The sequence below is a fragment of the Wyeomyia smithii genome, chromosome 3 (assembly GCF_029784165.1).
Source record: "Wyeomyia smithii strain HCP4-BCI-WySm-NY-G18 chromosome 3, ASM2978416v1, whole genome shotgun sequence".
In the NCBI taxonomy this organism is placed as follows: Eukaryota; Metazoa; Arthropoda; class Insecta; order Diptera; family Culicidae; genus Wyeomyia; species Wyeomyia smithii.
This window is the reverse complement of record NC_073696.1, coordinates 101367448-101379948: the sequence shown is the minus strand read 5'-3', so window position 1 is coordinate 101379948 and position 12501 is coordinate 101367448. Positions and strand designations below refer to the sequence as shown.

At 36.3% G+C, this 12501-nt stretch overlaps 1 protein-coding gene across 3 annotated transcripts in view; it reads right to left on the bottom strand.

Moving 5' to 3' along the window:
• The window catches only part of LOC129729522 (protein son of sevenless-like), a 31638-nt gene extending 19911 nt beyond the window's left edge, over nt 1–11727 (bottom strand). Inside the window, exons 1-2 of one of the 3 annotated variants that reach the window (XM_055688153.1) lie at nt 11549–11727; nt 9922–10460 (exon numbers count right to left, since the gene is read on the bottom strand). In XM_055688153.1, coding sequence (XP_055544128.1) covers nt 9922–10020 — 99 coding nt within the window. In that variant the 5' untranslated portion in view covers nt 10021–10460; nt 11549–11727. The remainder of the gene's footprint in view (nt 1–9921; nt 10461–11548) is intronic. The other 2 variants (XM_055688151.1, XM_055688152.1) reach the window with 2 other exon arrangements.
• Between the last annotated feature and the right edge of the window lie 774 nt (nt 11728–12501).

Sequence of the window (12501 nt, the reverse complement as noted above, 5' to 3'; positions counted from 1 at the left end):
CTGACGTATCTTCCGAGAGATATGGATTGATGTAGTTTGTGAATTTCTAAGCATTCCGCTACGTTCAGGTGCAGCACGTGATTGTTATCCGAAGTTAGTGGATGTCCCTGGTTGGAGGTCGCGGAGTTCTTTGTGTTTAGCAAAAGGGGCCACGGAGCCAAAAAGATTGGGAACCACTCTTTTAGCAAGTGATTCAACAGCTAATAATTCCGTTTACCTGGCTTTTTTCCTGAAAACAATGTAGACCCCCACCCCCTATATGTAACGACGTAACGCTGCAGAAGGATTTCCTTGATAAAAATGCTCGTTTTTGGAGAGTCTCTCCAGAGATTGTTCGTTTTCGTAACGCTCAACGATACCCTATGACCGTCACCCTATGAACGTCACGTAATTTATGGATGCCGCCTAAGTCTGCTCGAGGATTTCAAAATTTCAACGAACTTTCCTTTGCTCTTAACCAGTTGACTTGAAAAATTTCTTATGCATTTTTTTTAACTAGTTATTTCGCTAAAATATTAACATAAAATCAGTAAGCTATCAAAAAATGTTATTCAACACGAAGTCTATTTTTTAAAGCTGTTCCAGTTATATTAAGTCGAACGTAATTGCAACACTATCAAAGCTGGCGGGTATGAAGCGTATTGGATCTAGTATTAGACCATATTGCTCGTTGCTTTGTCGCAGGTTCTGCAGGGAAATTATTCTAAAGGAACATCGGTCAAGAGTTTCCGTGTCGTCGATTTCACCAAGAATCACTTAACCAATAACAACACAGGTTAAACCTCAAATTGTCTTCGTTTCAGAGTTTGCATTGAATGTGAGGGGTCGCGCCAAGGTAGAAATCTCAAAGCGTATTGAACAAATTTTCGTTGCACGAATTTCTAGCAATAGGGGGTTTTAATTTGAAAAAATACCTGCTTTTTCTTATACCATGGAATGGGGTGAAATTGATCAGTGGGGTGAAATTGATCACTTGCGACCCTTAAAAACAAAAGCTTTTTATCACGTAATTAAAGGCATTTAGAATCTATAATATTGTGTCACATATGAAAATGTATTTAATGATGATAGTTGAGTTACATTATGCTTGACAATTCCAGTTATTTAACTATTTTATTCAAATTTTCATCTATATATATATATATATATATATATATATATATATATATATATATATATATATATATATATATATATATATATATATATATATATATATATATATATATATATATATATGTTCGTGTCTTCAACTTACTTCTATCAGTTAACGCGTATGGAAATGTTGAAGGAAAATTCTATGGGACTGTTATATTTCGTAATATATTTGTCCATATGTTGACCAGTAATGAGTATAAAAATATGCTGTAAAACTTTAGGAAAAGAGTTTTTTTTGAATAAAAATACACTTTTCCATTCATATTCATATCAAAGACAACACACATCGTCGACAACCAACTATGTACCACGAAACCTACAGTCAGTCTCTTCTAGGCACGGAACATCCTTCGCCTTAACATAAAAAAAAAGTTTACTAAAAGGTTTTAAACTAAGCCCAAGCTTTACATATGCACACGTAGAATACACGTGAACACATTGACGCTAGAATCTAAGTTTCACATTTAACATTTTGTTTGTGAAGTCGTGAAACGTACTTTCCGTACTAGCAGAGATCTGACTGTATGGCTTTCGACTCGGCTAAGGATGCCAGATAATTCTGATTTGAAAGATTTCAGCTAACGCATCAGATTTTTGTCGCACTATCTCGTAAAAAGGTCATCACGGCAAAATTTGCATGGAATGTTGCAAAAATTTATGTAAATCTTAGGAAATTAAAGTAGAAATACATATTTTTCGAGAAAATGACTTTCAGGTTATTGGCTCTTTATTTGCATTTTGCCAGATTTTATTACTAGCAACCATGCCCGATCCTTGCGTCGGTTAATTGATTTGTTTTTGTTTTGATTTCAACACGATTTGTGAGGTGCGCGAAACTTTCTAAACTTGTGTTTTAATTTTAACGCATATGCCGCGAAAGTATAAGAAAACCCCCGGAAAAAGGACGTATCGAAATTATGCACCGGGAAGTGTGGAAAAAGCTGTTGAAGCAGTGAATAACGGGAAACTTTCCATGCGTCAAGCGTCAAAGAAATTTGGTGTTCCCTACGGAACCATTATTAACAAAAAAAAATGGATTGCACTCATCGAAAAACGGCGGCCAGACTATGCTTAGTGAAGGCGTCGAGAACGATTTTACGGAGACCATTAAAATTGCTGGAGAGTGGGGCTTTCCGCTGACCAAAAACAACATTCAATCGCTAGTGCGTTATCACATGGAGAGTCAGAACATCGCGAAAATCAAACCAAATTCTCCCGGTAAGGATTGGTGTTACGGATACATTAAACGAAACAAAGATGTCTTGTCAGTACGACAATCGCAGAATATAAAAAGGAGCCGAGCTAAAGTTTGTCCAGAAACGATAAATTCATACTTCGACAAACTTACTATTGTGCTCGACGGAATCCCTGCCGCAAATATAGTCAATTATGATGAAACAAATTTTGTGGATGACCCTAAATCCAAAAAGGTCGTCATCAGAAAAGGAGGAAACCATGCGGACAATATTATGGACCACTCGAAAAGCTCTTTTTCAGTTATGTTTGCTGCTGCCGCGGACAGTTTCGTTCTTCCACCTTATGTTGTCTATGCTTCCGTTCACCTCTACAGCACATGGACCGAAGGAGGGCCAAAGGGTACCAGATATAACCGTTCCAAATCCGGTAAAAGTATAAAATTTTCCGAAAGCCATAGATCTCTAACTTCTTATAAATTTTCAGGCTGGTTTGATAAAGTTATTTTCGAGGACTGATTTACTTCTATGGCGTTGCCCTATTTAATGAATCTGGACAATGACTTGCCGAAAGTGATCATCGGGGATAACGTAGCCTCCCACTTGTCATATGAAGTGATGAAAAGCTGTTTAGAAAACAACATTCGATTTGTTTACCCCCCCACCCCTCCCCCAATGCAACGCATCTGTGTCAGCCGTTGGATGTGGCATACTTCAGACCCCTGAAGCAGGCCTGGAGGAAAACACTGGACATTTGGAAGAAGCAGCATAGAGGGTCAGTTCCGAAACATATTTTCCCGCGTCTACTAAAGGAAGCACTATTGAATATTGACAAATCTATCTCACAGAACACAGCAATAGCAAAATCTTGCGTATCAAATTCAATAGCACTAAAGTCTCGTTCACAAAATGTCACCTCCGGCTTCAGGGCAACAGGTATTTTTCTTTGTAATCGTATTGCAATTTTGAAGAAATTGCCTGGCGGAAACAAACCGGTAACGCCGGCAAATGGATCATTCTCAGAGCAGTTGATCAACCTATTCAAGGCGGAACGGTATTCGCAGGATGAAAAATCTCACACTCCAAAACGCAAAATGATAGTTAAAATCGAGTCAGGAGAGAGTGTTGGAGAAGAACATCTCGCACGTTTTGATATCAACGAAGATGTTGATCAAAGCCTTTTTTTTTTTTTCTTCACATAACATTTATTTGACACGGCACAAATACAATTTAATGTTTAACGGCGCCAATTATATCTGATGACTTAAAAACTAAAGCAAATTTTTTATCCTCGCTGCCGACTACGAGCTGTGATCAAAGCCTTGTTCAATCAAATAATTCAACATCTGTGGAGAAAGCTAATTGTAATCGTACAGAGGACGCATATTCTACATTTCCAAAACAACAGCGAATAATAAAAATCAAACAAGAACCCGAAAATTTGTCGTATTCAGAAGCTGACGAAAACACGGATCCTAACTGTTCATTAGTGAGCTGTGGCCAAATAAAGCGTCGTGGCCGACCCGCCAAGATCAAACAAGAAGAGAAAGAAGACTCGAAGAAAAATCTTGTGAGCAACGAGGAAAAAAAAATCGAAACGAAAGTCAAAGAAGCCAACCAACCGCTGTGATTTTCAAACGAAAACTCGAACTATGCGTGAATGTATTACCATTGTTACTTGATCTGATTGATATTTAATTATAATTAGTTATTGAATTAAACGTTGAGTTGTCTGATAAGGTACAAAAGCAAATTTTAATTCAACCCTCAACTTTTTGTTTAAGGAAAGTTAATATTAATTAAGTAATTCTCCAACCGAAAAATTTTTCCTCATCTAGTTTTAAATCAATCAAAATTATCTAAATCGAGAACTGTCAAATTGTAGCTTCGGATAAAACGTTGGTTTTCCGATAATGTTGTCTTGATTTCTGGGCGATCAATTTCACCCCTAAAACAGAAATTTTTTTCTTGACAAACAATTAAGCGATTCTTGACATACAGATGTTTATTGAAGATGATACCGTTACTGATGCTTAACTTGAAGAGCAGTACTTGTTTTAAAATTCGATTACCAGCTCAAATACTCTCCTATCTAAAAATATTTCCATATTATTGTGAAAAGTGATCAATTTCACCCCATTCCATGGTACTAATCGATAACCGACCTTTCAGTAGGCAGTAGGTAATTTGTCTTAGATCTCTGCGAGTTTTCTTTGATTTTAAAAGATTTTAAAATTGAAAAATTATATTTGTTTTAAATTTTCACTAACTGGCAAGTAGTGCACAGAGTGACATTGCTATTGCTGGCTTTTTGGGGAATATAACCCTGATGGTAAGCTAAGTGAAATTTCTGCTGCTGGCTTGTGAAAAAAAATAAACCTGGTTTACGTGTCATGACAGGGATGCCAGATGTGAAGACATGTCTTAATATTGAAAATATTTGAGCGCGTGTGAATAAGTGGATGCCTTATAGTCGGTTGATTAACCTCACTCGATTTAATGTGTTACTGGAAGTTTTGTAAACTTTCAACGGAGACCGTGTTTACAGATTTCCTATGCATAAAGACATTATTTGTGGAGTGTGAAGATATTTGAAAAATGACCTGGCCTCCCTGTGTCATGATTTCTTAACGGTAAGGTATGTCTCGAAACCACTTACAGTTGTTAAAATTCGGAATCGATTTTTTCAATAGTTTTGCTATTTAAATTAAGAAAAGTCAGTAGAATGTGTATTTCTTTTGACATTTCATATCAAAAGAAATAATAATATAAATACCCCTAGAACACCCTATTCAGGCGTTGTAGAATTGACACCATCGTGGAATTCGTTCTATTTTGAACATAAAACCGAGTGGTCGATTATCTTTAGAAAAGGCTTCGTTGTAATGACTTTTAAAAGATAACGGTGTCCAGAATCGTTGTCTGCAGTATTTCTCACAACTTAAAAAAGTGTGACGTCATCCGCGAACAATTTAGGCAAGTAGTAAAGAGGTATAATTTCTTAATTTTCCCTGATATTTTCTGGAAAATAATATTAATTTTCCTGATATTTCACTGCATTCAGCAGAAACAGTGGATCGAAGATGAACGAAACTCCGGAATCGCATTGAAAAAACACTAAACATTAAACGTCTTAAATTAGCCTTTAGGCTGAAATAATTTCGTTTAGCGCTTAAGAACCGTTTAAATAAATAATCCAGTCCCGGTTAACTTTTTGTTTAATTGTTTTTAGTTTTCTCTGATAAACCCTGATCGAAAAATGAATTTCCTAACCAGGGACGGATTTGAGTGTAGGGGGGCCGGAACAGTTTCGTGGTGCCCTTTTGTATGAAATGACTTCACGCTCTGCTGGAAGGTGATGAGCAAAAAAGGTCTTTTCTTGTCTTCCTGTCTGTTATCAGGGTGGCGACGAAATTTCCAAAAATAAATTCCCTGATATTGAAATAAATTCCCTGATGTTCCATTTTTTTCCTCTGACTATTTAAATTTATTTTAAACTGATTTAAGTTACGACTATCATAGGTTTTTCCACCTAAATATCAAAACTAAAAAGGATCAGAATTAAACTGGTTCCTGCTAAAATTCTTACCAGTAATTGAAACAGTTTAGCTTCGCTTTTGCTAACTTAAATCTTGAACAAAAATATGTTTTTGTTGAGAAACACGTCCAGTTTGATTAAATCGAAAATATAAATTACACTGGTCAACAAAAGTGAGAAAAGTTGTCCTTAAGCTCGAATAAGTACCCTAAAAATATTATAGCTTTTTAACCTGTTCATTTTGGTGCTTCTGGTAAATGCAGAAGTGCGGTAAAAGGCCGCAGAGTATTTGCTCGTCGTGTTCGTCGTTTTTCCCTTTACTTACGGGAAAATTTTATTGAAGTCTCTGAAGACTTGAGGCATTTCCGGAACGTCTAGGGGGACCAAAATTCACAGGAACAGTGTTTTCAATTACAGGTCGAACTCGATTATCCGGAACATCACATTTTTTTTCATTCCGGATAATCGAATCACACAACTTGAAACTTTGCGATTAACGAACATAAAATAAATATTTCTTTTCTTTATTTACTTGTATAATGCAGTGGCGTAACCAGAAGCTATTTCTGAGGCGAAAGGGGGTAAAATCTAGAGAAGCAAAATGAAAAATTGGACATTGATTATTTTCACTTAATTCGAACATGTCCCAAACATACTAGAAGTGACTCAAATGGTAACAAATATGCCAGAAGGGATGGTAAAGACAAAATTTCGGAATAAAAATTGAAAACAGACACCAAAAAAATAAACTTCCGGGATAATCGAGTCTAAAATTCCGGATAATCGAATTCCGGATAATCGAGTTTCCGGATAATCGAGTCTCCGGATAATCGAGTCTCCGGATAATCGAGTCCGACCTGTACCTATTTTGAGACACGCCTGCTTTGACAAGATAATCAATCAGATTTGGAATTCTGGTTGGATCAGTTGAATAATTGTTTTAAAATCTTGACTGTAAAAAGTAGAAAATTAAAAAATTAACGATTTCGCAATCAAACCTTTATACTAAACACTGTCGAATGCTTTTTCTATGTAAAGAAGAGCATCTCCACTTGAATAACCTTCAGATTCATTAGCTCGTATCATCATAAATTGATTGGTCGTCAACTTGAAACCTTAGCTGGTTTCTTATCCGACTTTGAAATTTGAGTATTTTTGGCATTTCTCCATAATTTGACAAAATGATCATTTTAAAGCAGTTTCTGAGAATTTCTCAAGAACTTCATTTTAAATGTTTAAAATCCCATCGTCACGAGGTGCTTTTATACTTTTGAAAATTTTAATGATAGATTCAATCCCATTTAAGTTAGTTTCAATTAATTCTGCTAGTAAAAATTCCGGGATAGAAATTTGACAACACTAACGTGTGACTTCGTCTTTAATTGGCCTCGCTATGTTTCGAGTTATTAACACACTCAAACTACTGAGCAAGTCTCTGAGTCTTCTGTTAATTGGTTGCAAGAAAGCAATCACCATTTTTGATTACTGGAATATGACAATGGCGATAGTGAAGCTTGCTCAGGTGATGTTAGAAGGTGCGTCAATAGTTCGGAAGCAATTGCGAGAAACCGAAAAAAATTGTCTAACCACTGTTTTTTATAAAAAAAGCGAAGTAATTAATATAAAATGCGCGCACTACGTGATGACTTGTTAGTATCTATTTGGATATTTTAAAAAAATTTTAGTCACTATTTCTTAATATTTTGGTCACTAAAGTCACTACTGTTGCATTGTCTAACTGTTACGAGCCCCGTACACGGTATCATCAGTTCCCTGCAATTCATTTTCAGAAAGTTTTACTATACAACAGAAAGTTCCTGTGCTACAATGCTCTAATCCATTCCCCGCGGGAATTCAACTGAAATTTAAATTTTGATTGCAGTTTAACAAATATACTTGAAATTTTTAACGATGGAAATATTTAAAACGGTTAGAGAACAAATCGATCTTTAATTTACAAAAGAGTTTGTGCGAATTGTGCATTTAGTTGCTGAGTAAGAAGAGTTTAAAGGTTATTTATCGAGAAAACTGTGTCACTCCGCGGGGATATGGTTAAATGAAGCCTATGCTAAAATGGATACTTTCTTCTAGAAAATTACTTTTCAGGAAAATTCTTCTACTTGGAACAAATACTGAGTCAAGCACGAGTGCATAGTTTCAGTCAATCAAAAAAAGATCGATTAATTTTTGCATATTTTCAACTCATTTAGCATTTATTGGCACTTAAGCTTTCGCGTCGGAAAAAGCAAATTAAGTAACCTAATAATTGAGTGTTGTTGTAGGATTGCTGGTAAGTGTCCACATCGAACGCATTGAGATAAATCCAATTCAGAACTAACTCCGCAAAAAAATCCCAAGCCTGTAAAATTTTCCCTGATTTCCCGATTCCCCTCAATTCCCTGATTTCCCTGATCGAAAAATTAAATCCCTGATTTTCCCGATTTTTCCCGGTAGTCGCCACCCTGTGTTATGCCTTCGAGTGGTGGTTGGTATGTCTAGCCTAGAACTAGGGGGCTCTTCGAGCTGCAGGGCCCGGGGCATATGTCCTCGATGCCTCCCTTGAATTCGAACCTGTTCCTGTCATTCTCTGCTTTTCCAGGATTCCGCCATCCTGAATGAACAAAAAGTTTGAGCTCAGTAGTATGAATGAGTGCTCGAAATTTCGATTCGAACGTTGTGACTCCTACTGAAACTGTTGTTTCACAAAAGTATGAGCTTAATGTTCAAAATCTTTCGTTTATCAAAAACATGAAACAATATAAAGGCTCCAGACGATGATGAGATTTTTCTGAAAATGCTTATTGCCTTTCGAGGAATATTTTAAACAACTGATTAGTATACTTTCCGAAAAAAATGATATTTCCTCCCTCCAATTGTAAACCCCGGAAACAGGTTAGCTAAAGCCTCAAGTTATCAGTCAATTAGTTCACTTTCGTCTATAATCGATGTTTTTGAAGGAACTATTCTCAACACATATCAATGAAAATTCAATTTGCAGTTTGGTTTTCGCCAGAGGCACTCAACTACTCATCAGTGACTTAGAGTAACTAGGGTAGGGAACGGCTTAAGCAGTGGCGCCTATTTTAATGAGTCGAAGAAAGCAGGCCTTAAACTCCTGAATTTTGATCAATATCGACAATTTCAATGATGGAAACGAAAACTTTGATTGTCTAGCTGTCTTACGAATATAAGAAATACCGTTAATCACAAAAAAATCTGTAAACAGTCACCATTCGAAACAAATCGACCTATATTGCAGCCATTCAGGAGCCACTTCGGGTGCTGAAAAAAAAACGCCTGCAAAACAGTTGGAAACTGCTTATCGGGGTGATTGGAATAGTGTCCCTTGATGGTAACTTTAATTGATTATTGTTAAAGTTTGCTAACTTAGTTTTACAATCTGAAAACAAGTTCTGACAAATAAAAAGATAGAGAACAGATTGATATACTTTTGTTTGAATTTCACCCAACACATTTCGTATTTCGTCTCAATACACAGGTGGTTCCTGAAGCTGCTTAGAATATGTTCCTTACCCTAACATAATTCGAACTAATAAATCTGATGGTACTTCTAAGAAGCATCTTGGGCTCAATCTTATAGAACATTTTTACTTCTTATCTTCCTGATTTACAAGGTTGCAATAAATCTGCCTTAAATGCCTTAAAAAAAGCCTTCGTGTAAATATCTAGTTATGTTCATACTTGTAGAAATAGAAGATTTCCCCTAATGCATAAAAAACACAAATAATTCTTTTTCCTCAGAAGCCTAGAGCTTTATTTTTTAAACCCCCCAATAATTACTTTGTCAAGATGAACAGTATGATCCCAAATTGGTCTGATCATGTTAGGTACTCAAAAATAGCCTATTAACTTGTCACCATTTGTGGCAGGATACAAGTAATTAATTACTAATCAATGCGTTGAGAATCAGTTTACATCCGATGACAACAATCGATTGAACGGTGAAGTGTCTTGACCAGTACCACACTACAGATTTTGTGTATGCTGAAAATACAAATTTCGAATTCTCACCTTTCTCAGTGATGTTATGAAAACACCTTTCCATTTGGCTGCATTTTCTGCTTTCTCGAAGTCGTAATCTGTCGCATCCGTGACGCTGTTAACGTACATATTACAGTCGGCAGATTATGCTCCTTGTAGTTTTGTTGGTGTTTCTATTTTCCGCTCCACTCTCGGATATTCGAAAGCGGTTCTTCCAAAACCAAACGCCTCAGCCGTCGCCGTTAGTGCAAATGATGAGCGGCAATAGTAGAGGGCAGCAAACACAAACACATCCGACGACGACCAACAACCGAACGGAACAATGGAGGTTCCTCCGAGCGGCTTCCTTGATTAACATTCCACCTTAATCGTCTTGCACTGATAACACATATTTTCATGGATAACATATATTGGTAGCTGTTTCAGTAACATTTTTCCATCGTGATTTTGTTCGACAGTTTTTATTGTAACACTATTTCGGGGTCGGAGATTGCACAGTCGTTTTTTGTCTATTTAAATTACAAATAATCAGAAAAGATCTGATATATGAATTGTTATAACTACTACAACTGTACAAAAAAAAATTAACAAGATTTTCGTTCATTTTTTGGATAATTTTAAACTGATAAATTGGCTCATTTCACTCAACACTTGTTTATCGAAGCTTTTTTTGGATAAATGGGTAATGTATGAGGCTATATTTGCTAAAACATTTATTTACCGCACGAATAAATTTATCTAGATATTCTACGAAAACCTTCCCAAGGGTGTTTGTTTTTTTGCTAGACTATTTAGTTTTTTCAACATCTGTGTAGAGATAGAGACAGTAGAAACAGAAACTATCACCTGAAGCCGTTAATTAATGGTAATTTTGTGGTTGCTTGAGTCGGCATAAGTTTAAAAACGATAGATTTTTTTCAATAAATTTTTTACAATGTTTTTTTTTTATATTTTAACCTTTAGCTGCCGATATCGATAAGTATTACATATTCCGACGAAACCCACATCAAATACCTTGAAGCAATAACAGTCAATTAGCTATTCATGTTTCGAAAAGGTACTTTTTTCAATGAAGTATCATATTGTGGCATTTCCATGTAATTTTAGATGTGTTTGCATTTCACGATAAGAAATGTTTTTCTTGAATTCACACGAATAAAAGACACAAAGCAAACACAGTTTGCGCTCCCTTATTTTCATTCTAATGTCGCACTGTTCGAGCATAAACAGTTGCTTATGACCATTTTATGACTTTTGCCAGACGACTTTGCCTGGTATCAAAGGCAATATTCCACTAGCTAGTCAAGGAACCATTTTTTCAGCCAGAGCAAAAATAATCAAATCACAATACTCGATTCTTGTTTTTCACTACGCACACGACAGATTTACTTCGAAAATCGCGCTTTCATGTGAGAATTACAATCGCCACCAACAGGCAAGAATGTTTCAATCCAATTTCCATCCAATATTCACTTTACATCAAGGACCTGCGGAACACCAAATTTTCGCCTTCTTCTTCTGCGCACTCCGAGTTCTGCTTCTTGGTGCTCCGCTAGACCTGAGAAGGATGGCAGTTTTTTTATGCACAGGAATTCCACAAGGGCGGGGATTTTTCGCGTCTTCGTAACCAGCAATGGGTTCACTGGGAAGCACTCACACTTGGTCACCCGGAACGGACGCCGTTTTTACCAAATTTACACAAACATTTTATTTCTAAACTAAACATTCAGCGACGACCGGACACTCCATCTTTTAATTTTTCTTGCTGCTGCTTATGCTTTCTTGATTTCTACTACTGCTACTACTACTATTACTACTGTTGCTGAGGTTGCTTTGAAACATTTTGATGCTAATCATTGCATCCCGTTCCCTCTGCCGGGTAATATATGCAAAACAACATTCGATCTGACAGCCGCAAATTCGAGGAACGCAATATGAAAGCAAAACCGTGACTTCGCGTTCGGCATGCAAAAGTGTTGGCAGATAATATATTAACATGATATGGAAATTATTAACATGACATTGTGGGGTGTTTATTCAGGAGAACAAATCAAAATCCAACCCGTTCTGCGTGATTTCAAGTTTAGTAACTTAAAGTTGAATTAATTTATTTATCTGCTGAAAACATAAAAATGGAAATTATCTCTTCAGTCATAGTTTTGTATAGCGGGATGACAGATTGATATCTCTTTTTTTAATTTTTTTCTGTCTAATATGATAATTAAAATTTGACAAGACAGCAAAATTTATCGTGAAAATTCGGTTGTAGAACACACATGTATTTTCCCAGCCTGCAGTTTCAGTTTCTGCGAAACAGAATTCACGAGTTTACACTTCGAGCGAAGTGAAAATTGGCCGGAATTGACAGAATATAAACGCGCACTAGCTACTTTTTCTTTCACTAGTGTGCGTATGCAAAAAAGTAAGCCCAAGTGGAAAAAAAAAGATTCAAAATTCTCTGACCTACACAAAACGTCAAGATGAGCTGCGTGCCTTTTCCGCCATTACCGCTCGTGGAAAGCTCTAAATGTTTGTTTATTAAGATCCGCGCATGCGCACGGCGAAATTTAAATAACAAAACGCCCATTGCTTGTTGAAGTTGCCAAGTTA